At 47.8% G+C, this 27,360-nt stretch overlaps 1 protein-coding gene across 1 annotated transcript in view; it reads left to right on the top strand.

Annotated features, from left to right (window-relative positions):
• KBTBD12 (kelch repeat and BTB domain containing 12) overlaps positions 1-27,360 on the top strand; it is a 42,057-nt gene that overhangs the window by 1,815 nt on the left and 12,882 nt on the right. The window contains exons 2-4 of the mRNA XM_040994916.1: positions 2,708-2,978; positions 5,415-5,565; positions 26,339-26,536. Of these exons, the coding sequence (XP_040850850.1) occupies positions 2,708-2,978; positions 5,415-5,565; positions 26,339-26,536 (620 nt within the window). The remainder of the gene's footprint in view (positions 1-2,707; positions 2,979-5,414; positions 5,566-26,338; positions 26,537-27,360) is intronic.

Here is a 27,360-nt window from a genome sequence, read left to right as displayed (position 1 = left end):
AGGCCTGGTGATTTTTAATCTGCCAACACCATTCCACTGCAGGTCGTTTTAGTGCCAATTTTGTGAAATGTGTGAGAAATGTACCAGCTTGAAGTACAGTCCTACGATATGACTGGACTTCAAAAAAAGGGGTAGAAAAATAGATTCAAAAGGCGAGTTTAGGGAGGTGTTAATAGCCTAGCAGTTAAGAGGCCTATGTCTCACATGGAATAGTCCCAGCTTGGGCTTGAGACTCTGGCTCCCCGCTCTCGTGGACCCCAAGGAAGCAGCAGACACAGCTCACGCCACTGCATTCCTAGCATCCACAGGGGAGACCAGAATGAATTGCACAGTTCCTGGCTTCGGCCCAAGCCAGCTGCAGCTGTTAGAGGCCTATGAGGCACGATTCAGCAGGTTGGTGATCTCAACCTTCAAGCTATATAGCTCCACCTCTGCCTCTGAAATAACTTTTTAAATAAACATAAAAGATGTTTATCTGGATGCCAAAGTTATGAAATCCATGCATAGTTTTTTTTCATGAACTTTCTGAAGACCCATCATAGGCACAGATTTCAACAGTTTTTGTACCAACATAATATTATTTTCCAAGTCCATTTGCCATGCATTTTTTGAAGAGTGCTGGTCTGTTTTCTTCTTTAGTTGAAAGGTAAAGTGGATGAATGCTGAGCTGGGCCATGTCTTCTCACCAAGCTGTGCCTTTTCTTTTGCTCTGTTAACCTGCCACACACTGGCACATTGGCAGCTGGGAATGTGGGAGCTGCCTCGAACTGTTGACCTTTGTCAACATGGAGCGATCTTGGTACCCGGGACTCTTTTTATGTCCTATCCATTTTTCTTCATAATGAAGTTTTAGATATTATCTGAGCATTTTCTCTCCTCATTTTTAGTTCTGAATTTAAAAGAAAAATCATATCGGCCAGTCACTCAGCAAACGTGTACTCCCCAACCTTCACGGGATGTATTTCAGCACGAGCCTATTTTCTAAACTGCGGCTCCAGAGAATCAAAACCCGCTATTTAGTTCTATTTATATTTTCATTCAGTTGGCTCTATTTTATTAGCCTCCACAAATAGACAACCAATCCTCCCTTCTCTTCTAAAACACATACAATTAAATGGATTGGTGAACAGAGTGGGCATTTAGCTTCCCAGCTAAGGTAGCCATGTCCCCCTCTGGAGTCCCTGGCTCGGCTCCCAGCGTCAGCTTCTGAGACCAGCTTCCTGATAACATGGCCCGTGGGAGACAGCACCAACAGCTGAAGGAACTGGGTTGCAGCCATCCCTTAAGGAGACTGGGACAGCATTCCCAGCTCCCAGCTTTGGCCCTGGGCCAAGCCCAGCCCCAGACTAGCCCCAGTTGTTGCAGGCATCTGGGGAGTGAACCAGAGCATCTGTTTTCCTGTGCCCTCCCCATCCATGCCTCTCAAAAATTAAGCACATACATGTTAGTGCAAACATCACCGTGATTCTAGGATTCTGGTTTCCTGTCTGATGACACAGTAGGGAGCCATGATAGAGCTGGATAAACTTGTGCCTGCAGCTGAGTTGGGTATGCTCCAGGGAGATGAACAAACCTCCCCATTGCCTTGTCAAGCTCCAGGGAAAGACTCAGCTCAAGAAGAGCACAGAGTCAGCCTACGGCCACTGGGAAAAACTCCCTCTGATGTGACTGTCACACATTTAACACAAAATAAGTAGTCTGTATTTCATTTCATTGCGTTCTGTTCAGAACACCCCTACCACAGCTGCTTCATCTGTTTTCAAACTGAGTAACTTTTTTCTTAGTACCTGTGTTTTCCGGAAATTTTTGCTCTGTTGGTATGGAATTGCACATATTCTTTCTGGATGTTCTGAGCTGTTGTAATTTCACGTATTTCATCCCACATTCCCCAAGAGTACTGACTTCCTCCAGACTCATGGTTGAGTCAAGACAAAGGATGGCTACAAATTCACAGGCAGAGTGACAGAGTAATGTCCCCCAACCTCCCCTCCCACAAACCATCAGTTAAAGTGCTGGGCTCCAGAGGGCATTGAAACACCAGCTATCCTAATATCCCTACCTCCCAATGCTCTCAGACGGCCACAATTATTCATGAAATAAATTACCAGCATTACCATATCCATTAGATTACAATAGCTGTGAAATGCCCCACAGGCATCCACAAGTGCATTTTTATACAGGGCTGCTGACCCCATTGGAAGCCAGTAAAAACTATAACAATCTCCAAATTCTGCATGTCCTGTGCATAATCCTGTTAGAAATCCTAAAAAGCTTTTCAGATCTGCTGCTTAATGCTAAGGTTAAAGTGATGCATCTCTTGGCCACAGAATAGCGCAACTTCAAAGTTTTGTGTGTTTTTTTTTTTCATCCTCTTTTTATGGCAAAATCATAGAGGACTTGCTTGGGAGTCTTCACTGTTTTCTTGAGTTCCTGTCCCACAATCAGGAAATGAACGCTGACAGTCACTGGGTAACTTTTAATTGCCCTGTATGCCGTTTTCTAATGTTCTTGAGGTAGATGAGGTTAATCATTTTGAAGTCTATTATATTTTGTCCATAAGTTCAAAAAAAATTGAGAAGCAAATGTGTACCACTCTTGCACTCATGAGGCACAGAGAACCCCACGTCATGACATGAGCATATGGATTTCTGGGTCGGTGGTTCCCATGTTGATGCTAATCCCAGTTCTCCCTCTGTCTGACTCACAGGTATCATGACAGAGGGAACCAATTTTGGGAAAGGCTGTGCACAGCGGAGTTTCGGGAGCTCTACGCCCTGGGCACTGTGGGTAATGACCTCTATGTCATAGGAGGGCAGATGAAGATTAAAAACCAGTACCTGATCACCAACTGCGTGGATAAGTACTCCGTGGAAGGGGACACGTGGAAGAGGGTGGCTCCCCTGCCGCTGCAGCTGGCATGCCACGCCACGGTGGCCGTGAAGAACAAGCTGTACGTGCTTGGAGGCTGGACTCCTCAGGTTAGGTGACCCCCTGCACCCGGGATGGGCATGGCTGCGCAGGGCTGGGCCGCCAGGCAGAGAAAAGCTGCTGTGTGATTTAGGCTTGGGCAGGTTTCTGGCCTTACAAAGACTGAGGTGTCAGATTTTAGGGTGCTCAGACCATCTGGGGGAATGAATTCACAGGCCACAACCTACAGACGTGCCTGCCTTCAGCCAGTGTAGACCCTGTGTTCAGCACAGTCGCGCCATCTTCTCTGTAACACAGGCGAGAGCTGGATCTGCATCTCCATCCTGGCCACTCTTCAGCAGCTGTGTAATCTGGGGCCTGGGTTTTTGCACATGTAAAATTCCTCTTCTTTGGGGGAAACCAGAAGACCAGTCCCGCTAGTGTACTGGCAGTTCATATTTTCATGAGTGTTGGCAGAGAGGGTGACCAAAGACCAGAGTCCAGTGCAGTCCAGCGGAGCCGTGGTCGTGACACTGAGAAGGCAGCCGAGGAAGCACGGCATCCCCAGGCTCTCGCAGCTGCATGCTGCCCTGGCCACCCAAACAAAAACCACCTGCCCTCATACTCAGCCATCCAAGAAAGGACATACAGTAACTTCAGGGTCAGCTGTTTCTTGCCTGTCTTAGCTCTTATTTCTCTAGATTTGCTTCATAATAAAACTAACACCTAGGCATTCATTTCATGAGCTTGGATTTGCCATCCCCTAGAATATGTCAGACTTGTTTGAAAAACTCAGATTTCACACTTAATACATTTCCTACTTGTGATAGCTATATATAAAAAAAAAGGTGCAGATTTCACCACAACTAGTAACTGAGATCTGACAAATCCTTTGTAATTAAGTTATTTCCAAAGGCCTGGTGTGATAGCTCAACTTGCTAATCCTCACCCCTGCAAGCGCTAGGATCCCATATGGGCAGCAGTTTCTGTTTCGTCCGCTCCATTTCCTTTCCAGCTCCCTGCCTGTGGCCTGGGAAAGCAGTCCAGGACGGCCCAAAGCCTTGGGACCCTGCATTGGTGTGGGAGACCCGGAGGAAGCTCTGGCTCCTGGCTTCGGATTGGCTCAGCTCCAGCTGTTGAAGCCAACTGGGGAGTGAACCAGTGGATGGAAGATCTCTGTCTCTCCTTTTCTCTATAGATATGACTTTCCAATAGAATAAATAAATCTTTAAAGAAAAAAAAATTTCAAAATATCCATTTAGTTTTGCATGAGTAAATGCCAAAAGCAACTTGTAGGCTTTTCTTTTACTACAATAGAGATTACTTACTTAAAGTAAAAAGAAAATGGAAAGCATAAGGTAGATATTTGCTAGTGGACAGCCTTTCAGCAGAAGGCAGGGGAACACTTCCTACGTAGCCAGGGCTACCGCTACTGGTCCGAGTACTGACCAGTACAGCCAAGGCAAGACAGCACCAGGCCGTGAGGGCAATGGAGTATTGAACCCAAACTAAATGTGCGCAGCTCTCATAATTAGTCCTCCTTGTTTTAGATTTCTTAACTAATTAGTGATTTGAAACACAGGGATTTACTACTCACTGGTTCACTCCCTGAATGCGTACAACAGCAAATGCCAGGCTGAAGCCCCAAAGTCACAAACTCAATTCGGGTCTCCGACATGGTGGTAGGAAGCCTCTGGGGGGGCTGGAGCTGAAGCCAGGACGGGAACCCAAGCACTCCAGCACAGCCTGCAGGCACTGGGGCCAAAGGGCTGCATGCCCTGCCCTCACAGCTATCTCTTACTTGAATGCTTGCACCCGCAAGTCCTCGGGAGCTGCAGGTCCACTGTCCCCCAAAAGCTTCATTTCCCCTGTGGCTTGTGAGTGGGAGAAAGCGCTTGCATCTGGGTGAGAGTAAAGCCACTCAGCTTGCACTGTTTCTAGTCCTTCCAAAATGTAACGAGGTACGTGAAACAACTCCTGAGAATGCGCACTAATCCACGTAGCTTGAAAACTGAACTGAGAACATGGCAGATAGGTCCCAATTACCATATAAAAATAGTGTGATTATAAAACACCAAAGTATTTTTTGCTCCTTCATTCCATATGAATTAGAAAAGTATAAAGAAAATGGCTTGTATGTCATTTAGATTAGTTTTTCACAAATACTAAAATCCATGACTCTGGAACAGAATTATGCTTTAAGAACTGTTCAAGGGAGCTGGCTTTCATTTTTAAGGCTTTATGACTGCATCATTAAAAAAAAAAAGCTACAGTGTCTCACAGCTAAGAGCACAGGTTGTCAGCTCTAACGTGGCACCTCAGCCCGGTCAGAACGGAATATACACTGCCCGGATCCTGGCAGCATCGCGGCCCCGCGCACGCGCTTCTGACTGAGCCGCCACAGCCACCCTCCACCTGCCTGCCCGGCTGCCTGCTCTGCTTCCCGGCTTTGGCGCGCTCACATGGCTAAGTGCTGGTTATGACACTGGCTGTCGTACCTCACGCAGATGGATCTTCCTGATGAGGAACCCGATCGATTAAGCAACAAGCTGCTGCAGTACGACCCCAGCCAAGATCGATGGAGGGAGCGGGCGCCCATGAGGTACTCCAAGTACCGATTCAGCACGGCCGTGGTCGACGGCGAGATCTATGTCCTGGGTAAGAGGGGCGCATCGCTCACGGGGGTTGCCGCTGCGACTGTTCTCGGCAGTTTGTTTCAGTAAAAAGGAAATATTCTCCTTTCCTCTTCTAGCCTAGTTCCCACACATACATAACCCGCCATTTTCTTTCATCTAGTATTTTTTTTTCTCGAGTACAAATAGGATTACATGAAACTCCATTGACTTTTTACTGAGAGCAAAATTATTCTTATGGCATTTTCAAGTGCCCTGCAATGAAGCCGTGAGTAGCAAGTAAATATACTCAGAGGGGAATAAACCCTTGGCTGCTCTTAGTCGCTAAGACCCTGGGCTTTGCAGGCGCCTGTGACTGCCTGTGCGGTTAGAAGACAACACAGCCTGGGGGCTCTCTGTTCTCCTCCTGTTTAACTCTCCACGTCTCCACCGAGCTGTTACCAAATACTCCTCTGATGCAGCTCTTTCTTTTTAAAGCTTTCCAACTGCATCTCTTTAGATGTATTTATTTGAAGGTGGGGAGAGTGAGAGAGAGAATCTTTTATCTGCTGGTTCAATACCCAGATGCCTGTAAACAGCCAGGGTGGGAGCAGGAATTCACTCCATGGGGGCAGGAAGCACTTGGGTCACCATTCCTTCCCAGGCCCATCAGCAGGGACCTGGCTGGGAAGAGGAGTGCCCAGACATTCCTGTGTGGTATGTGGGTGTCCCGAGTGGTGGTTTAACCCTTGTCTGCCCCTCATGCATCTTTCCTTCATCTCTTGAATATGTACCATGTTGTGCTAACAAGCAGGGATTAAGGAAAGACTTCAATTCGGTTCCACCGAAGTGGACAAAAACAACTCCAGAACATCCTTGCATGTCCTTCTCTCCATCCAACTGCGGAAAGGCAGGAGAGCAACCTCCTGGCCTGACCAAACGATAGCCATGCCACCTGACTTCAACCCACCTGCACCGAATGCCGAAAGGCAAAAACACGGGTGAAATGAGGGACAGCAGGGAAAAGAGGAAAGCAAGAAGAGATGAGAGTAAACCAAGCGTTTGAATGGTAATGGCTCTTTCTCCAAAGGAGAGGCCATTATCCCTTGGCTGTGTTCACAGCATGAAGCAAAATAACTCAAGTCCTTTTGTATTAATCATTGACTCATGATTTTAAGAATAAGAACATTATGCACTATAATGTATGACTACCTCAGTTAAGGAGATTCACTTAGAATAATTAAGCTTTTTCTCTTTGTCATAACCATAGACCATGTGACAGGCCTAGAAGAAACAATTACTGAGTTATAATAGGTTGCTAAGGAGAGGCACACAACTCAAGGGTAAAGGTCCAACCTACTGTATTCAAGTGGGAGGTAACCTAAAAGAGCTGTCATCAACTGAACCAGAATGAGATGCCCCCTACTCTAGAATCAAAGCTAAGCTCCATGTGGACTAGAATGCAGAATATCTTTTTCCAGTAAATCATACAGGAAAAGGCCTCTCAGGAGTGTCCCATCGTGGCCATGTCTTCACAGAACAAATGAAAATAAGTGAACTTAGAGGACATGTAAGATTTAAGTGAATGAAATGGAGAGAATACTGGGAAAGGGAGCAGTGGGAAGGGGCAGAGAAGAGGGAAGGAGAGGAGGAAAGGGTGGGGAAAGGTGGAAAAAAGAACAGGAAGGAAAGGGTAGGAGGGTACGAAGGAAGAGAGAGGCTCTCTGCAGACCTAGAGCCTCCCAGCAATCAGAAGGTCTAGATACACTCCAAAACCACTCATCATACAGAGCGCCTTGGAGATCCTAGATCAGAAGGGGAAAGCAACCGGCAATGGCAACATGACACAGACGGTCTTAAGGCAACTAGTCCAAAGTGTTTTTAAAAAAATCTATTGAGAATATTCTTGAAGTAAATGCTAACATTGAAAATCTCAACTAAGACACATAGAAGATATAAAGAAAAAAACTGGAAAATTTGTAACTGAAAATACTACAACAAAAATAAAAGATGGATTGGATGATGGAGATGGATGGAGATGACAGAAAGTGGACTGAAATGTGGACCAATGGAACCTCTGCCACTGGGCGACAGAAAGGCACTGAAAGGAACCTGTGGGACAGTGCCAGCTCTCCTGGTCAGGTCCTTGGAATCCAAAACTTCGAGGATTCTAAGAGCAGTGATGAGAAAAAAGCTTAAATTCTGAACAAAGGCCTGCACCCTTCCGCACGCAGTCATAAACTTAAATTTTGAAGAAGCCAAGCAAACCCCAAATAGAATAAATCTATAAAATCCATACGCAGACACATAATCAATTGAACAGTTGAACAATTAAGGAAAAAAACCCCTACAAGTAGCCAGACAAAAACATGTGCATTACCCAACACGGAGTTTGAATAACAAGAAATTCCTAGGCGGAGATGTGGGAAGGGGCCGGGGGAGTAGCCGAACAGTGAAGACACCTGCATCTCCGTCACAGCACCTGGGTTCAATGCGCTGCTCTGACTCTCTCCTGCCAGTGCAGACCCTGGGGGACAGCAGGGATAGCTGAACTCGCAGGTTCCTGCCCCCCACGTCAGGTATCCTGGCTTGAGTTCATGGTGCCCAGCTTCAGTCCGGCCCAGCCCTGGCAGTTGTGGGCATTTAGGGAGTCTACCATCAGATAACGGAGTGCTCTGGCTCCCACTGAACTACGAAAGTATGAGAACTGGAAGGCATTGCAAATATTTATAATTTTTAAAGTACTAAAGGAAAAGAGCTGTCAATCCTTGAAATGAAAATCCTTGAAATTAAAATATCCTTCAGCAATGAAGCTGAAATCAGTATATTCAAGGATAAAGGGAAAGCGAGAGAATACATGGAAGGCAAGTCTACTTTGAAAGAACTGAGAACATTCTTCAACCAGGAGGGAAAGGACGCCAAAAGGGAACCTCGCACAGGAGGAGTCAATTAAGACCAACAGAAATGATCACTATCGGGTAAATGAAATAGAATATTCCGTGGGTTTCTAACACAAGTTCGATGACTAAGCATTATTACATCTATGGGGTTTCCAGTGCACGCAGATGGAATCACTGATACATACTTTCACACATCATAAAACAGAGACCTGACAAGTGGAAAGTTCCAGCATCCCAGTTAGAGTAGTAAAGCCATGATTCTAAGTAAACTTCACAGTCAGATCAACTGGTCAGCTCTAGGAAAAAGAGATCCTCAGCCAAAACCTCACACCTTATGCAAAAATTAATTGAAAGGGGGAACACAGAGGCAAATGTGAAACATCAAATTTTAACATTTGGAGTCCAGCACAATAGCCAAATGGCTAAATTCCTTAACTTTCATGCACTGGGATCCCATATGGGCACTGGTTCATGTCCTTGTGGCCCTGCTTCCCATCGAGCTCCCTGCCTGTGGCCTGGGAAAGCAGTCGAGGACAGTCCAAAGGCTTGGGACCCTGCACCTGCATGGGAGACCTGGAAGAAGCTCCTGGCTCCTGGCTTCGGATTGGCTCAGCTATGGCCATTGCAGCCACTTGGCGAGTGAATCAGCAGACAGATTTTCCTCTTGGTCTCTCTTGCTCTCTGTATATCTGCCTTTCCAATAAACATAAATATATCTTTTAAAGATATAAATTTGCAGAGGATAATAGAAGAAAATGGTGTGACCTTAAGCTCAGCAAAGAGTTCTCAGATAAAGGGGTTATCAGGGGTCACCCCAACTAGGCCACAGCATCTGCTGGTATGCATGAAGACCAGACCTGTGGCAGGCTGTGCTGGGTTAGGCAACTGCATCCATCCGTTCACGTGAGATATGGGGATGGAGCAAACTGAGCAGGCAGCTGCATCCACTGGTATGTGTGTTGGCTGGTGCAGGTGATGGACTGAACCTGACCCTGCTTTGACTGGCACACACAAGAGTCAAGTCTGAGGTCACGCCAGGCAAGGTTTCTTGGAGGACTCCCCAACTAGACCAATGGTCACAGGGAAAATCACAGGATGGGGGGTCCAACTGTGGAATACACGTGTCACGACTGGCCCCCTCAGTTGCAGATGCCTGTGTAGTGACGTGACGAGCATGCCCAGATGCGCTCGGGGGCCATTATGACTCACTAGGCCAGCAGGGGATATCAACTGCCTCGTCATAGGAAGAAAAACAGAAAAAGTAGGACAGCTCTCCTGGCCCAGCTTTACAGCATCTACCTGGATCTGTGGGTGCACTAAGGTGGACTTTGTCAACCAACAGACCTTGGAAAGATTTTCTCAATCCCAGTGCAAGGAAGCTGACGATGTCTCAGAACTATCAAAACCACTCAACTAACACCCTTAGAACTTTCTTCCTTACACTGGGGTCTCTAAAGTGTCATCAGAGGACTGTCCCCCACCCCCAGGAGCTGATGTGGTTTAACAGCAAGGAGTGGCCCCCTACCTTTCCCCCCAGAGGACACAGGAGGGAAAAAAAAAAAGAAACATTTGTCCCACCCACCTTTTTCCATATTTTGATCTTTCTACCTTAATTGGAAGCCCACATGGGCATGCATCTCTCTCAGTCATGTAAACATTATCAAAAATAAAATGTTAAAATAAAAAAACTAACAGCAATAAACAATTTTCCCACAATTAGTAACTTATGCTCTATGAATCAAGCCTGTAACACACATCTGACAGAGCTTGCTTCCCAAAATTCAACAACAAAGAAGCAGAAGACATGAACTTTACCTAGCGAGGATAAAATATTCAACATCCTTAGCCATTAGGAAAATTCAAATTAAAATCAGTTAGGAAAAGGTACAATCCAAAATAATACAAATATATTAAAGGTTTAAGGATATAATCCCAAGAAACATTTTGAGAAAAAATATGAAATCATTACAAAATTATTGCAAAAAAAAAATTCTAAAATGACTGAGGTCATTAAAGGAGTTACAGATTTTTAAATATTCTATTTAAAAATAGATTCAGTGTAAGAACCCAGCACTAGTTTGATTGCATCCCTTTAACACACTGTACTTTGTTGTCGTATTCAAGTGCAGGGCTCTTCAATAAGTTTATAGAAAATGCATATTAGGAAAATATGATGTAAGGACTTCCAAATTTTGTGCACCAAAATAATTTTTGACATATCTTTCTGTCGTGGTTGTTGTTGTTTAAACAACTCTTTACACTGCATCATGAAGTGATTATTCCCAGCGCTCGTCATTGCTTCCTGTAGCTGCAGGCTTCCAACCTTTAAATTGCTTCTTTAATATCTGTGCTAGTGCAAGTCTGTTCATAATGAATTTTCTTGGCGTGTGGTTCTCTGCGAACGTGTTTTGTCTTCATTGTTGAAGCATATCTTGCTGGTAATAGAATTCTAGACTGACAGTCTATTTTTCTCTCAACATTTGTAATACGTCAATCTATTTGAGAAGCACAGTGTCGGGCCCGCTGTGGCCCCCTGGAAGCTGACGCAGCCCAGCCTGGTTCTCAGTGAGCCCGCCACGGTCTGCTCACGTGTGGCTCCTGGTTTCTGCTCTGCTTGTGACTTGCCAAGCTTCTGTGATTTACAGACTGACATTTTCATCAGTGTTGGAGAAATCTCAGCTCTTACCTTTTTGAATATTGCTTCCACTTTCTTCTGTCATCTTTCCTTGTGAGACTCCAATGAGTCCTCGGCTAGGCCTTTAGCTATGCGTACTACATATCTCTTAGATTTTATCTGAATTCTCTGTGCATCCTGATCTCTAGCCATAGTTCATTGTAAAGGTGTTTTTTTTTTTAATGTTATCTTTAGATTCACTATTGGGTGGGGGGGTGGTCTCCTATTTTGTCCAGCTGCGGCTAATTCCATTCAGGGAGATCTTGTTTTCAATTACTGTATTTTTCAGTTCTAGAATATCCACCTTATTCTTTCAAATTCCAATTATTTACTGAACTTCTGCAATGTTCTCACTCATCTTTTTCTTTCTTTCATTGATCATCTCTTTCATTTGTCTGCCAAATTCCAGCATCAGGATAACATGTGACTCTCCCTCTCACACCTTTCCTCCTGTAGCAGTCCTGTGTCCCACTGTCCCCTTGCCTGGCAGCCCTTTACTGCGTGCTGAGCACAGACCCCTGACACCATCCTTCGCTGCAGAGGCACCTGCCTTCCCTTGGTCCCTTGGGCACTGCCTCTCACCAAGGATGAAGTTGCATAGGCCTACATTACAGCCTCAGGCAGCCCCAGCCCTCCTGGCTGGCAGTCTGTACCCTGGCCCTCAGGCTCCGCTCTCCCAGGGTACACCTGTGAGCCTGGCACAGTTCTGCCTGCTCCATCCTGAAATGTAACAGGCACCCAGCTCATGCCTCCCTGGCAGCTAACTCCAAAGGAGCTCACTCCCTAGTGTGTGGGTTCAAGGTCCTTGTCCCGGGCCAGACTCACTCACCTACTGGATCAAGTCCCCAGGGAGAGATTGCTCAGTCCATTAGGAGCTCTGCCCCATGATCCTAGACTGCCCTGGTCATCAGCACTGGGCGTGAGGTTCCTCTCTGCAGATCCTCTTGCACCCTGTCTGTCATCCCAGAGCCCTCCCGACCATCACCACACACTGCTCTGCTTTCGCTCCCCTTCCCTGGAGTCCTCTGTGACAATCAGGTCAGAATGAACCAACACCTGGGGGCAGAAGCCCATCTCGGCAGGGCTCCTCCCTGTCTGCCATCCTGGCTCTTCCAGTCATCCCCATTTTTCCACTCTTCTCTCACAGCCTTCAAAATGTGCTTTCCTAGTTGCACTGTGATCACTGGCCTGGCATGCCACCAAGCAAGGGAAAGGATGGTTACCATTACACATTACAGACACACAGTTCTTGTTTAAACTTCTATAAAGGCGAAAAGGCATGGCCTGTCAGGGTGAGGTATGGGGTGAAGGGGATCAGTACTTCATTCCAACCGTTGACCATGAAATGCACAAAGCGACCAGGAGCAGGTGTCTGAGGGCAAGGCCATGGCCTCCACCCTCCTCCCTTCCACCTGACAGCTGCCATCTGCTCTACAGGTGTACTGTGCTTGCGCCAGAAGCCATCCTGAGCAAGTGGGCCCTTGGGAAAACACCGGGTTCTGCTTAACCCGGAGTCCTCTGCGGGCAGGGGCGCTGGCCCTGCACTCTGGCACCTCGATCCTCAACATTCGGGTTCCAGAACTCTGGCATTTCCTTATCTTGTATCAAAGATCACAAACTAGGCTTTCCCCACAGGGACTAACTTGAGGGAATGGCTCACTGTTATGGAATTCTGGGATGTTTTCCCACGGGATAACTCACACATCCCAGCACAGCTTTATAACTCCTCACTGAATACTTCCGCAGCAGGGCCACTCCCAGCCTCCCTTGGGGATTAGCCCTGAGGCCCAAAACCAGGTGACTTCTACCTCCGGGAGAACAGGCACATTTGGAGCCACATTCCCAGATTATCCTTGAAAGGGTTTGAGCCCAAACTAGGATTTAACAGTACAAAACAAGCCTAGGTGTTGAAAAGAACTGAGGAATGAAAGAACCTATTTTTTTTGAAGATTTATTTTATTTTTATTGGAAAGGCAGATATACAGAGAGCAAGAGAAACCAAGAGGAAAATCTGTCTGCTGATTCACTCACCAAGTGGCTGCAATGGCCAGAGCTGAACTGATCCGAAGCCAGGAGCCAGGAGCTTCTTCCAGGTCTCCCATGCAGGTGCAGGGTCCCAAGCCTTTGGACCGTCCTCAACTGCTTTCCCAGGGAGCTCGATGGGAAGCGGGGCCACGAGGACATGAATCCATATGGTATCCCGGTGCATGAAAGTTAAGGAATTTAGCCACTAGGCTATCATGCTGGCCCCATATTTTTTTAAGCTGCAGAACAAGCTGAAATGTCCCTACCTTCAACTGTTCTAATTTAGTGCCCTTCTGGCACATCATTAGGACCTGATAAACACGTGACAAAACACTGTAGTGATCGATTTTGCCTGGCCCACTTGCAACCATTATCTGTTCACTGGGATAGACATTCCACAAAATCCTGCTCTTTAGGACCCTGAGCCATGTCCTAGTGGCTGAAGTCCTCACCTTGAACGCACCAGGATCCCAAATGGACACCGGTTCTAATCCCGGCAGCCCCACCTCCCATCCAGCTCCCTGCTTGTGGCCTGGGAAAGCAGTCGATGATGGCCCAAAGCCCTGGGACTCTGCACCTGTGTGGGAGACCTGGAGGAGGTTCCTGGCTCCTGGCTTCAGATCAGCACAGCACCAGCCATGACGCGGCTGTTGTGGTCACTTGGGGAGTGAATAATCAGACAGAACATCTTCCTCTCTGTGTCTCTCCTCCTCTCTGTATATCTGACTTTGCAATAAAAATAAATAAATCTTAAAAAAAAAAAAACCTGTTCTTTACCAAATGCTGGAGGGAGAGACAGCAGAAGTGTGAACATCAACTACAGAAACCTGGGCGGGAAGACGCATGAGGCAGAGTTCAATGTGCTGACTGCTATTTATAGAGGTTATAACAAGCCCAAGTTATCAGAAAAGGCTTCAGGGAGGTGGACCATGAGCTCACCCTTGAAAGAGTAATGGAATTGTTCAACAGACTAGCAGAGACAGAGGGAATGACTTGGTACCGACGGCAAGCTGTGAGAGCCAACAGTGCATCCGATGTTAGCAATACCTGGGGCAATAAGAGGAGATGGGCCGGAGCTCAAGCCGCGGAAAGGAATAGAAGCTTGGCGCTTTTCAAACGAATTCAATCGTACCTGCACTCAGCTTTGAGGAACTTCAAAGGCCAGGCCTATTTGGAATTTTTAAGCCTGAAGACTGTGACAGCCTGGGGTCTGCCTACTGCCTTCTGCCCTGCACAGCACTCTGGAGCAGACAGATGGGCAGTAGTTCTCTCTCTAGAATGCCACGTTACCCAGGACAAGCTGAGAAACAGAATGGATAAAAATCTGAAGCTCTAGGAATTCTCACTTGTAAAGACGGAAGCAAGTGAAGTCCCCGCTGATACAACACTGTTGCATAAGCCAGGTATGAGCCAGAACAGCAGGGGAGACGAAACTCACTAACTTTGCTCTCTGACCTTACTTATGCTCTTATAAAGGGCAGCCCAGGCCAACAGCCAAGTACGGCTTTGAAGAAGTGTGTATTTTATGATCTGTGCTTCTTTTGTCCTCTCTTGGCATTGGTTTTAGAGGTTAAGATAAGATTGTAATACAATTTCTGTGACATTTTAAGACTTTTGGATTTTGCTCATGATTTTCTTAACCTACTGTTATTTTTTGCAACACATAGGAGAATCACAACATGTGCCAAGGAAGAAATAAAGGGAAGGAGAAAAACACATACTGGGAAAAGAAAATATGGTTTATAAATTCAAAATGATAAGTGAGAGGGGTGGGAGGAGAGCAAGGCCCCAAGCTGGTGATAAAGAAGAAACAGCCTGAGACTCAAAGAAAACCATCCTCAGGCACTGGATAAGCGAAATAAAGTTTGACCTCTTGGAACTGAGGGAGGAGATAAATGGATGGAAAGAAAGCCTTTCCTAGTAACAGGTGAAATTCAATTGAGCAGCATTAGTGCCAGGGAGACCAGCAATTTCCACTGGAAAGAGACTGAATTTTCTTATTATGCTATAATTTGATGAAACAAATACTTGTTAGGGCAAAGAACAAGCCAGACCCGGGCTGGGTGCTAAGAAGCCAGAGAAGAAAAACAGTCGATGCCCAGAGGGACTGGCAAACCAGGATCAGATGTGGCCAGGCTGGCTGTGCATGCAGGGAATGGCACACTCTGGGGACAGCATGGCATTATCTGCCAGCTCACTTCACAGGGAGCAGTCAGTCAAGTACAGACAAAGGTGTAGCTGACACCCAAGAACGAGGGATTCGGACAGAGTATGCCAGAGTTCCTAAGACAGCCAATTCATCTGCTTTTCAGCAAAATGCCAACTGAAAGCCAAAATTCTGAATTTACTTCTTCCTTGTCCCAGCACGGGTGAGCTGGTCAAAGCAGGCTGGTCAAGTGAAGCAGGCTGGTCTCACGCAGGGCAGTGAGCAGGAGTTTGGTGTAGGTCACCGTTGGTGACAAGGATGGGATGGCTCACTGTCATTTATAAGTGCGGCTCATGCTCACTTCCCAGACAAGAGAATGTCCACTTAGCCTTGGAAGAGTCAGCCAGCGGTGGGCTCCTCTTCGGAGAGGCAGGCCGTCTCCATCTCCTGACATGGCTGACAAGCAAACAGTGACTGCTCAGGCTGGAAACCAGCTCTGACACCGACTTGTGATGAGACTGTAGGACCACTGACTTTTCCATACAATGTGGGCTACCACTGACCCCCTACAGCTCCATTTTAGCCTCCCATCAGCCACAACAGCAGGAGAGAAGGTGACGAGCAGGCCAGAGACTCTTGGCTGCTGCCTCTCCCCACACACAAGGTCTGCTTTGTGGGGCTGATGCTCAGTTTGTCAGGAAAACGGCTGTGTAGATTTTAGACTGGATAAACACATCAAGCTGTGCAACAAACAAGAATGTTTACAAGAAGGGGTTAACGGGCAGCCTGATGGAACAATGGAGATTGCCCAAATCTGTCCACAAAAACCAGACTGAGCCTTCCTCAATGACTGGTTTGCATTTTTTTTTGCTTGGACAGCACCTGTCATACCTCCTCCATGGCAGTGACACAGGTTCAACCTCAAGTGTCAGCAACAGCAGGACCCACTCTGGGCAGCACAGAAAAGCCAGGCTACATTACCATCCAGAACTACGTGGGAAGAGAAGTTTAGACTGGGTTGTGATGTACCAAGAACTGGACTCTCAGGTCTTCTGTGTCAGCCAAAGGTAGACGGGGCTTGTTTCCTTGGGAATCTGCCCTGCAGAATTCTTGGGTAAAGTCCTGCAGAGTAGGGCAGGAGGTGGGGTCCCCTGGGGAGGCAGTTACCCCCTTGCAGAATCTGACAGACTGACCAGCCAATGAATCTTCTCCCTAGCTGGCATCAAACAGTCTGACTTCCACACAGGACCTAATAAGATGGGGTTCACACCTGGGTTCTTGGATCTCATGAGGATGCACACATCTCATGAGGATGTATTTCCCCTCTCTCAGCCCAGGCCTTTCTTTCTCACTCAGGTATGGATCAGCACTACTGCCAACTTTCCTGTAGCAGTCTCCATACCAGACATCAAGGAGATGCCATGGTGCCCTACTGAGGCTCAATCTAGACATCTCATCTTCCTTGTCCTGTGTGGTTCAGTTGGGAAGTGTTGCTGTGCTGGGGTCACTCTGTCCCCAGACCCGTGGAGCCAGAGGACCAGAATACATACTCAGGGTGGCCATCCTCCTCCACCAGACACACATGGGTAGATCGGCAGAGAATGGACATTCACAGAGCAGGGCCCATGGCGCTGGGAAGGTTCACTCGAAAGCCTCACACACAAGTGGGCTTTGGGAGGCCATCTCCTCGCCCAGGGATCTTCCTGCAGACCCTGGGCCTGTGGCTGTCTGGAAGGCTTTGGTTCACAGCCCCTGGGGGTGGGATCCAGCTCTGCCCACTCCCCAGGCCTGATGGGAACTCACACAGCAGTAGCTTTCCATTCTTGTCAGCCGTTTCCTGAGGCTCCCTCGTCCTGGGCTTCGGGATCCCTCCCAGGCGGCTGCCTGCACGCTCCCTGCGGTCCCCAGAGTGCTCCAATTCCTATTCCTGTCTGCCGTCCTCCCATTACTCATCTGGCGCTTCTCACGCGACATCTGCTTCAGGCTATAGGCTCCTCACGCATGCGCTTGCCTAAGCGGATAAAACTCAGTTCTGCACACCCAGTCTCTCTGCTTTCTTCCTTCCCTCCCCTGTAAGTCCATGCCATGGACATGCTGTATGTCCCCAAGACCAGCTTTTCTGGGTAGGAGCGCGCACACGTGTTCATGTGAGGAACACACTGTGAATCGTGAATTCCACAAGAAGCTACCAGGGGAACACAGAGCGGCTGGACCTGGTGGCTACCACATACCCCTGGAGTTCTGCTTTGAGCTGTAAAGATGTCAGGACACTGGCCCTGAGTTAATATCTGCCGTTTTAAACTCTGGAAAGAGCTGGCAATAGTGCACACAGTCTCAGACCATGCATAACTTGAATTTAGACGAAAACGGGTTCTGGAGTCACGACAGCCTAGCCGAGGAGCACACACTAGTTGTGTGCTGGATGGCGTATCCTGGCCATCCATCCAAAGCCTTCTTGACACAAGCATAAAGTCAGGCTGGTCAGCTTCAGCAGCCCTAGAGTTAGTGTTGGGCTTGTCAGCTTTACCACCTCCTAACCGGCTCTTCTGCTGGGCCTCTTCCGGAAAGGCCAAAAGAACACCAACTCTCATAAAGAAGTGACAACTGCAGTGACTCAGCGATTTCAATCGGGCTCGAGTTCCTTCCAGCCTCTTCTGTCGGCCGCCCCTCCCCACTCATCCCCCCAAGGATTCTCTGCAGAACAGGTGATGTTTGGGGCAGAGTGCTTCTGGCCAGGCATTTTATGGTGCCTTCCTTTTGTCACTTGTATACTGGAAGGTCATGATTCTGCGAGACAGCTAAAGCCACCTGCATCCGCATTGCAGCCTGGTTTCTCTGGAAGAAGCAGCGCAAAGGATGCTGGTTCATACGCAGGAACATCAGAAAGTGGTGGAAAGTTCAGTCAAAAGACAAATTCATTTTGGTGCAGAAAGTTTTGTGTAACGCATGCAGGCTTTTTAAAAAAGATAATATGCATTCTTCATGCCTTTTCCCGTTGCTATAAAAACTGTTAACTCATTTTCAATCTTTAAATCCTGTTTTTATGAGGTAGACAATAATAAACACAGATTCCCGTGAGTAAAGTTTTCAGACCAGGCATCCTGGTTCCACCTAGGTGTCAATGGAGCCCCAGGGGAGGTCTCTGCTGCAGGATGCTGGCTTAGGGACTGTTCCACGTCAGATAAAGTAGCAGGCATTTTGGATCTCTTACAGTAATAGCTACACTTCTTATATTTTTAAAAGATTTGCTTTGGGCCCGGCGCGGTGGCGCAAGTGGTTAAAGGTCCTCGCCTTGCACGCCCGGGATCCCATATGGGCGCCGGTTCTAATCCCGGCAGCCCCGCTTCCCTTCCAGCTCCCTGCCTGTGGCCTGGGAAAGCAGTCGAGGACGGCCCAACGCTTTGGGAACCTGCGCCCGTGTGGGAGACCCGAAAGAGGCTCCTGGCTTCGGATCGGCATAGTATCGGCCCGTTGCGCTCACTTGGGGAGTGAATCATCGGACGGAAGATCTTCCTCTCTGTCTCTCCTCTCTGTATATCCGCCTTTCCAATGAAAAAATAATAAAAAATAAATCTTTAAAAAAAAAAAAAAAAAAAAAGATTTGCTTTTTCTTTATTTGAAAGGCAGAGTAACAGAGGGAGAGAAGGGAGACACACAGAGAGATCTCGTATCTGTTGGTCCCTTCTCTAAATGACCTCAATGGCCCAGGCTGGGTCAGGGAGAGTGGATCTCCACCCAGGTCTCTTGCATGAGTGGCAGGGGTTGGAGTCCCTGGGCCATTGCCTGCTGCTTTCCCAAGCACATCAGCAGGGAGCTGGATCAGAAATGGAATCGCAGCAGGGACTTAGACCAGCACTTCAAGATGGGTTAGGGTTAAGGTTAGGGTTAGGGTCAGCATCACAAGCGGCAGTTTAACCCTCTGCACCACGATGCCAGCCTTGCTCACTCTTCTCAGGAAACTATGCTTGCTTCTGAAATGAAAATGTACTCATCAAAATGCCTTTGTTCTCCATCGGGCATTTTCTAAAAGTCGGCCTATTCAGGAGTTGCTTTGGCTTGAACAGTTGGGCAAAACCACATGTGGAAAGTGGGTGCCCCAGGAGTCATTGCATGGGCCCTGCCACCTTCCCAGCCGCCGTCATCTCAGTCCATGCCCCCTGCCCTCCAGCCACAGGTCCCTGGTCACGTCCTGATGATACCACCCTTTCAGACCCTTGTCCACCCTCCTCCACACAGTGAGCAGCATCGGTTAGCTCCAACACAGCCCCGTAATTCCATCTCTTGGGTGCCACCCCGGTTGGGGAGAACTGCGGGTATGTGGTGCACCCTGCCTCACTTGCCGCTATCTTGTCACACCATCCTCACACAGTCCCTGGGACCCCCAGCCTTGGTCACCTAGGCTACCAGGCAACCTAGGGCCTGGCTGCATGTGACAGCTGCATGTGATGTATTCTGGGGAATACACGCTCTTAGAACAGTCTCCCCAACCCCACAGCCTGTCCTGCTCATGGGGCATGCCACCAGGGTCATCAGCTGTGGGCATGGAGGGCTCTGCATGACTTGTGATTCCCGCTCTTAATAGGAGCCAGCTGACATGCCTGGCTTCCCACACAACTCAGGTCCCAGACTGTCAATGCAGTTTTCTGTGAGAAACCATTTTGTGCCTTGCTGGCTGACTGCAAACCTAAAGGCACTGTGTGTGTCTGGCTCTCAGCTTGAATGCCATTAAGAGAAAGGGAGGGAGCCGGTCCATTTATAAAAGGCTGGGTTATTACGGGAAATGCATTTCAGAGCTTGCTTTGGCAGTGAATTATTTTATGAAACGAGAGGGCCACGCTTCACTGTGGTATGATTTCTGCCCTTTTCATCCTTTAATAAAATCCCAAGCCATCTTTAAAAACTAGAAGGGTTTCTGCAATGACTGAGGTCGTTTATTAAAATGGTGGGTGCCCAGCTTGGCCCTGGCAGATGGCAAGACGGCAGGTCTGAAGTGGGACCCGGGGAGCAGAAGTGTGGGCCTCCAGGTGATTTCTGGTGTAACACTGGGGACCACAGAGACGGCGCAGGGAACAGCAAGGTCGTGCTGCTGCATCAGGCATGGGATCTACTGAGGGGCACACTGGGGCAGTGCAGGACAGTGCCAGGTGCCCAGATGTTCCAGGTGGTTGGGCAAGGGTGCTGGGCATAGTTCCACAGCATGAATCAGTTCTTGCAGCAGACTGTCCAGGGTGTTCTGATTCCTAGAGGTTTCCCGGCTTGCACGTGCATTTTCCCATGGTCGGGATCAAGGGAGAAATGAGCATGGTGGGGAACACAGCTGGCAAGCAGGATGCCCCTAGTGCCTCCTGGTGTTGTGAGAAGTTGGAAGAGAGGGGTTCAGCAGCTGAAGAGCTGGGTTTGAGCCAGGCTTCTGCTTAACAAGCCCAGCACACAGATTTCCGGTTAAGAGTACCAAGTGCCTGAAACATTTATCATCTGATATCCTTGCACGTGGTACTCAGAAATAACAGCCAAATGACCAGCGCTTGCCTGTGACTCCCAAACTGCGACTTAGCTACATTGATTTATCACCCATATCTCAAAATGTGCGATGGGCAGCATTCTACACTTCGCTGTGCCAATGAAAAAGAGAAGGCACTTCATCAATCCGTGTGTAGTTCCACTGCCTCGTTATATTTGACTTCTCAACTGGTTTTGATTGCCCATCCATCTGACTCGGGGTAACTCACAAACGTATTCTGTGACATGTCATACAAATATGAAAAGGCTATCCCAAAATCATACTTTTAGATGACTTCAAGCTAGCCAGAAGCTTGAAGTACTTCTGATTTTTCAGGCAGAATGCCTGGAAGCTTCTATGCTGGGGAAGCTGCATAGGCAGTGCCAATAATGGCATGAGAACAGACGAGGAGCGTCTTGGGAGAATGGCGCAGCAGCCTCCGGCTGTTGTGTGACCCACAGAAAAAAGCAGACCACTAAAAAGCCAGGTCAGTAGGCAAGAATGGTTCTAGTTAGCAGGTGACTCCCCAGCTGCCTACATTTCAGATATAAAACAGCAGATCAAGCACTACTCCCGAACTTCTAAGAAAACATGACATTTGTTATTTTTAGTTCAATGGGGGCAGAGAGGAAGGTAACAAATATTTTAAAACATCATAAAGGCTTGACAATTTTTTTCATGCTTTAGAGGAAAATACTTATGATCAAAAAACCCTGTGAGTAAAATGTGCTTCTGTGTAGCAAAGGAAATGATCAGCAAAGAGGAGAGGCAACCAACACTTTTGCACACTTCACAAGATAGCGACTAATGTCCAGGATTTACGAAGAGCCTCAGAAATGCAACGGCAGCAAAACAACCCTGGGAAGAAGTGGGTGAAGGAAATGAGCAGGCATTTTTCAAAAGGACAAATTCAAATGACTAATAAACATAAGAAAACATGCTCAGGCTCCCCTAGTTATCAGGGCAAGACAAATAAAAACCACATCGAGATTTCAAGTAACTCCAGTGAGATTGGCCTACATTCACTAAAAACAAGCTGCTGATGTGGATGTGGGGAGAAAGGTACCCTACTCCACTGCTGGTGGGAGTGCCGGAAGTTCCACATTGCACAGAAGTCAGCATGGAGAGTGCTAAGACAACTGAAAACTGATCTGTCACTGAGCTGTCCCACTGCTGAGAATATAACCAAAGGAAATGAGATGTGTCCACAATAGTGAAGACATGGAAATGACCCAGATGCCTGTCAAGAGGAACGGATAAAGAAACTGGTATATGTACTCCATGGAATCCTACTCAGCCATCAAAAAGAAAGACATTCTACCATTTGCAACAAAATGGTCCAACTAAGAGACCATTACGCTAGGTGAAATAAGCCAATCTAAAAAGAACAAATATCATATGTTCTCTCTGGTATAATACAATCTTCATGCAAAATACAAGATCAACAGATATATGGGTAAAAATGTATGTACATATATATTCACATAGAAGAACTGCACAGTGGAGACCAGCATACAAGGGAAGATACGTTGCAATATGCATCTGTATTGCTGAATAAAAGGAGGACTCCCAGTGAAACTGCTAAATAGATCTTGGCAAGAGGATACTGGACTTTTACCATTGTCTATACCTACAATGTCATGATGCACATAAATAGCACAATAATGGACTTGAGATGGTTGCTGAGGGACTACATTACTGTAAACAATCCAGGGAAAACGGGGGGGGGGGGAGGGAATGGGGATGCGGAAGGGAAATCCCCGAGTCTGTGCAATTGCGTCATGACAAATAAAAAGTTTTTAAAAACGCAATCTGACAAGTGTTTTTGGCACACGTTTGCGAGGAGGAGCTTCAGTTGTAGCCATACTTATCTCCTCTCTGCACAGGGTTTTGTCGCTGGGGTAGAATATCCTAAGCGTAGCCTTTGAGTAGCAGCCTGAGTTGACGTTCAACTGCTTGAACTTTTATACTAGACCTTGAAACCTAAAGTAACATATCCCCAAAAGATTATTCTTTGATATTTCACACCTTTTATGTCCTGTATCAGAAAGAATCTGTCAAGGGTTATTAGTTTATTATGGGAATACTTTGACCTCATAATAAAATGCTTAGTCTCATTGACTGCTGTTTCAAAATCCTATTTCATATCTTTAAAATTCCATCTTTTATGTTCTCCCAAACGCATGTCTCATACCCTCAGATTCTTAAAGTTGTCATCACAAATAAATTCTTGTTAGCAAGGAATCTGTCTGCCCGAGTCTACTCCCAGTTTGACCCTTAGATGTAAGAACCAAGTCATTCCATGTGAAATTCACTTTTTCTGCCTTAAGAATGAATGTCCTATGTAAAATATTGGATGCAGTGTATAAAAACACAGTGACTTCAGCTTAATAAATACATGGCTAGTGTTAGAGTTATCTACATTTATTTTAATCTTTTAGATTGGATTGTTTGCTATTGCTTTATGTGAAGATACAGATCTTTCAGTAAACTACACTTTTAACTTTTTTAAAAAATGCAATCTTTGCAACAATTTTTAAAATTAATATCATCCTTTATATGCAGACATGAAAATTGAGGCTTAGAGAAAATTTAGCACCTCCATGCAGCTGATAAGTGGTAATAGGAAGCAGTCTATTTTCCAAAGCTTGCTCCATACCACACAATGCCCACCATGGTTATAAACTGCATGTTCTACCCGAGGGCTTCCTCAGCACCTGTTCTAGAAGTCTCAGAACCATGGCATGGTTCCCTCCTATCCCGGATCAGCCCAGGAGAGTGCAGGATCCACCACCACCTGGTGGAAGCCTGCTAGGACCGGTGCTGTCACATTCAAGGGTGACTTGAACACAAATCCTTAGGGCACATCAGGGATGAGCCACCACCCTCTGCCCTCAGCCAGGCCCCTGCCAGGCTTCAGGAGAAGGGGTGTCAGTGAGAGGTTCTCTCCTGCAGCCCCCAGGAGGGACTCTAGACTGGCAGAGAACAAACTGGGAACCTTCATCCTTGCAAAAACGAGTGAGGAGAGGGGTCGCAGTCCTTGTCTATCATCCCTTCCCCTGCAAACCACCGCCTGGGTTCTACACTGGAGGTTCACTTGGGTAGGGCTTGCGAGGATGTTTTTTCTAGCTGTCTGTTTTTTGAACAAATGAAGAGTCACGCTCAAAGGTTCTGGTGGCATATCAAGACACGGCGGCTTCTCATTGAAATTCTACCCAAGTGTTGATCCTACCCTAGGACTTCTCTCATCAAAGGACCTCTCTGGTAGCACTAGTGCTGATTTATTAATAAAGAGCCTGCCTGTGTCTGATTATTTATCTAATCAAGATTCACCTGCAGCTGAAGCTCACAGAGTCGGCTGCCAGCCTAGTGTAGCTGCCGCTGGAATTACAGCTGAGTGACCCAGAGTGTGTCCAGGCATTAAGGCCCAGAAATGGAAGCAGACTCCCCCAGCACTCCCTGTCACTCTGCTGCAGAGCCTGCGAACTGCCTGCTGGCCAAGAGATAAGACACCTACCTCAACGGCTGGTCTGCAGGGTTGGGGCTGCACCTTATAACCAAGCACACTCAGCATCCCAGCAGCAGGGACAGCAAGCCAAATGTCCCCATGGAGCCAGGGAGTGATACCCACTTTCTATGTGGCCTACGCCAACACACTTTCCAACACACTTTGAAGCAAAACTTTTGCATTACGTTCAGGAGGGTGGCTGCTTGGGGCATCCTGAACAGAGACCCCTGCCACTTGCTTCCACCTACCCGTCCCCTCAAGTTATGGCCAGGGTGCAAGGCAGCTAGCAGCAGCTCTCCACATCTCCCTTACAGCTAAGGCAGCTTAGTCTTACCTTGGGGGTGGCTGCTGAGCTCACCGGCAACAGACAGATCTTCTTAAGATCTCCCTCCCTGCGGACAGGAAATCCTCACTTTTTATTATTAGGCCCGGAAACCTCTCACCACCGCAGCCCCGCTGTACAAGGTGAGCTACAGGCTGCAGCGCTTATCGCCCACCAACGCCAGCATGCCCCCTCCCTGCAAGTGCTGCACCTCAGGCCCGGCTCTGTGGCCAGCTCAGTTGTTTATACACTTGGATAGAGAGAAGACAGCCCAAGAGCTTCCTGAGTTTACAGGTCCAGTCCCTGGATTCACACTGGGACAGGACGCAGGGCAGGCCCCAACCATAAAGACACTGGGTCCTCTCCTGTTGCCACCCATGTCTGGTAGGGACCTAACTGAGGTGAAAGCAGGCTGTTCCCATCGGTCTGTGTGGGGTCCCTGAGTACTATGTGACAGGTTCTGGGACGCACAGGGAGCACAAAAGGTGGCCTTTGCCCTTGGCAGGCACAGTGCTGTCCCACTAGACAGTCAGGGATGGCAGAGGCAAAGTGAAGCTGGGCACCACGCTGGGTAAAGGGGCTGCAGGGCAGAAAGCCACAGAACCATGAGCAAGATGGGAAGGCAGGTAACAGAGGAACGGGATCCTGCCACTGCCCTGAAGGGTGAAAGTACATGGTTGGGGACGACACACACTCTGTCTTAGCTCACATACGGGCAATGCCACTGCCCACACTGGGGACCACTCATGAAAGCTGGTCTGGCAGCGGCCAGCACAGCCTGGCTCCTTGGTTGGCCATGCGGATGGGGCCATGGGTTTGGATGGAATAAAGTCACTGACCAGAGCCGCATCTGTGACACAGGAGAGTCATCCTTCTGAGGATTCACCTCAGGCACAGGAAGCAAGGCCCTGGGTTTTACCCTGGTCACTGTGGGCTCAGGAGGGAAGAACCTGCTGACAAACCTGTGCTTCTTGCTGCAGTGGGCTGAGGAGTCCATACAATTGCCTTTCCCAGGGAGGGCAGGGTCCAAGGTCAACTTGCATGACTCTTCCCACCTTATTCATTTCTGAAGGGCAGGAAGCTTTTTATTTTTTTATTTTATTTATTTTTTTTTTGGTCTTTTTAAGCTCCTTGTCACTGAGCACATTGTTTTGCATCTTATTGGTGGTTCATGAACAAGCACGGAAGGAACTGTGAATCCGAGGATGCACCGAGCATTCGGGTTTAGGGCCTCGCTTGTGTCCTTCCCCTCCCTGGTCGGCCTGCTCAGGAGGTCACTGCAAACAGTTCACGGTGAGGCAGACATCCAACTCAGGTCATCCCCTCTTTCAGTCCTGAGATTCCTAAGGTGAGGAGATGCCCACTGGGTACCAGCACTGGATGTTGGGGAGCCATGGGTCTGTCGTAGAATCAGTCTTGTGCACGGACACAAATAGGGGCAAGGCCACAAATACAGATGACATTGCATTCTGACAACAAATTGCACAGAAGATATCCCTATTGCTTAGAAATTCTCTTAGAAGTAGCATCAGGCAAGAAAGAGAAAAGCCCAAGACCCAGAGGCCTGCCTGTGTGACCCACACCCCATGCAGAGGCCTGCCTGTGCGACCCACATCCCATGCAGAGGCCTGCCTGTGTGACCCACACCCCATGCAGAGGCCTGCCTGTGTGACCCACATCCCATGCAGAGGGCACTGTGTACGTTGGGGATTCAGTTCTAATCTCTGCGCATGCTTCTCTGCAGGTGGAATTGGCTGTGATGGTCGAGATAGAGGCCAAGTTCGAAAATGCCTTGACGTGGTGGAGATCTACAACCCAGATGGTGACTTCTGGCGGGAGGGCCCACCCATGCCCAGTCCCCTCCTCTCGCTTCGAACCAATTCTACCAACGCAGGAGCAGTGGATGGGAAGCTCTATGTCTGCGGGGGATTCCATGGAGCAGGTATCAGTCCTGTTTTAAATGTCCTGTTGCCTCCCTTTGCTGACCCCATCACTAGCAAATTCTATGGAGGGCAAGGTGAGCGCTGGCACAATCAAGGCTTTGATTGCCCAGTGACCCTGAACAATCTGCCAGCCTCTGGACCAAGGCTTTCATAGCCACCAAATGGACCAACCAGGTCCACAGTGGCTATACAGATTCTGCAAGGTCTGGTTCATAACGCATGTGACATATGGCAGACACTCCATACACGGTCATGGAATATGATCAGAGGAGATGTGGAAAAGGGAGAGTAATGCTGGGCAACTGGATCGATGAAGTTAAACCCAGGAAGCAGAGGAGGGCCTACCAAAAGTCTTGGGATTCATTTTCATCATGGCCAAGTAAGAATCACGGGACTCATGACTTCCTATTGCATAACTGCCAGTAGAATGAATTGGTTCAAAAGCCCTCCTAGAACAGTATTCAACACTGAACCTGCTTTCCATAAATCCAGGTGTGGAACTGGTTCACTATACTGCATGATTCATGATTTTCTAACACAACAGGCAGACTCTGAACCATTCATAAACCTGGAAGGCAGACGCCACCCAAGTTTGGTTAGCTGTGTCAGTGCGGTTCTGTTTTAGGGGACTGCTGAATTCTAATCCCACTAACAGGAGGCACAGGTCAGCACATAACCTCGGCTTGGAGCTCTTGAGGGCACATGCAGTGGTGGAAAAATCTCAGATTAGAATAAAGTCACCCCGGTGGCAAACACAGCCTTTCCTGAATCATCTCCATTTTCTTAAGATTTCCTTATTTTTATTGGAAAGACAGATATACAG

This window comes from Ochotona curzoniae, unplaced genomic scaffold (assembly GCF_017591425.1).
Source record: "Ochotona curzoniae isolate NIBS_2020 unplaced genomic scaffold, NIBS_Ocur_1.0 contig_908, whole genome shotgun sequence".
Classification (NCBI taxonomy): Eukaryota; Metazoa; Chordata; class Mammalia; order Lagomorpha; family Ochotonidae; genus Ochotona; species Ochotona curzoniae.
This window is presented reverse-complemented; position numbering and strand designations above follow the sequence as displayed.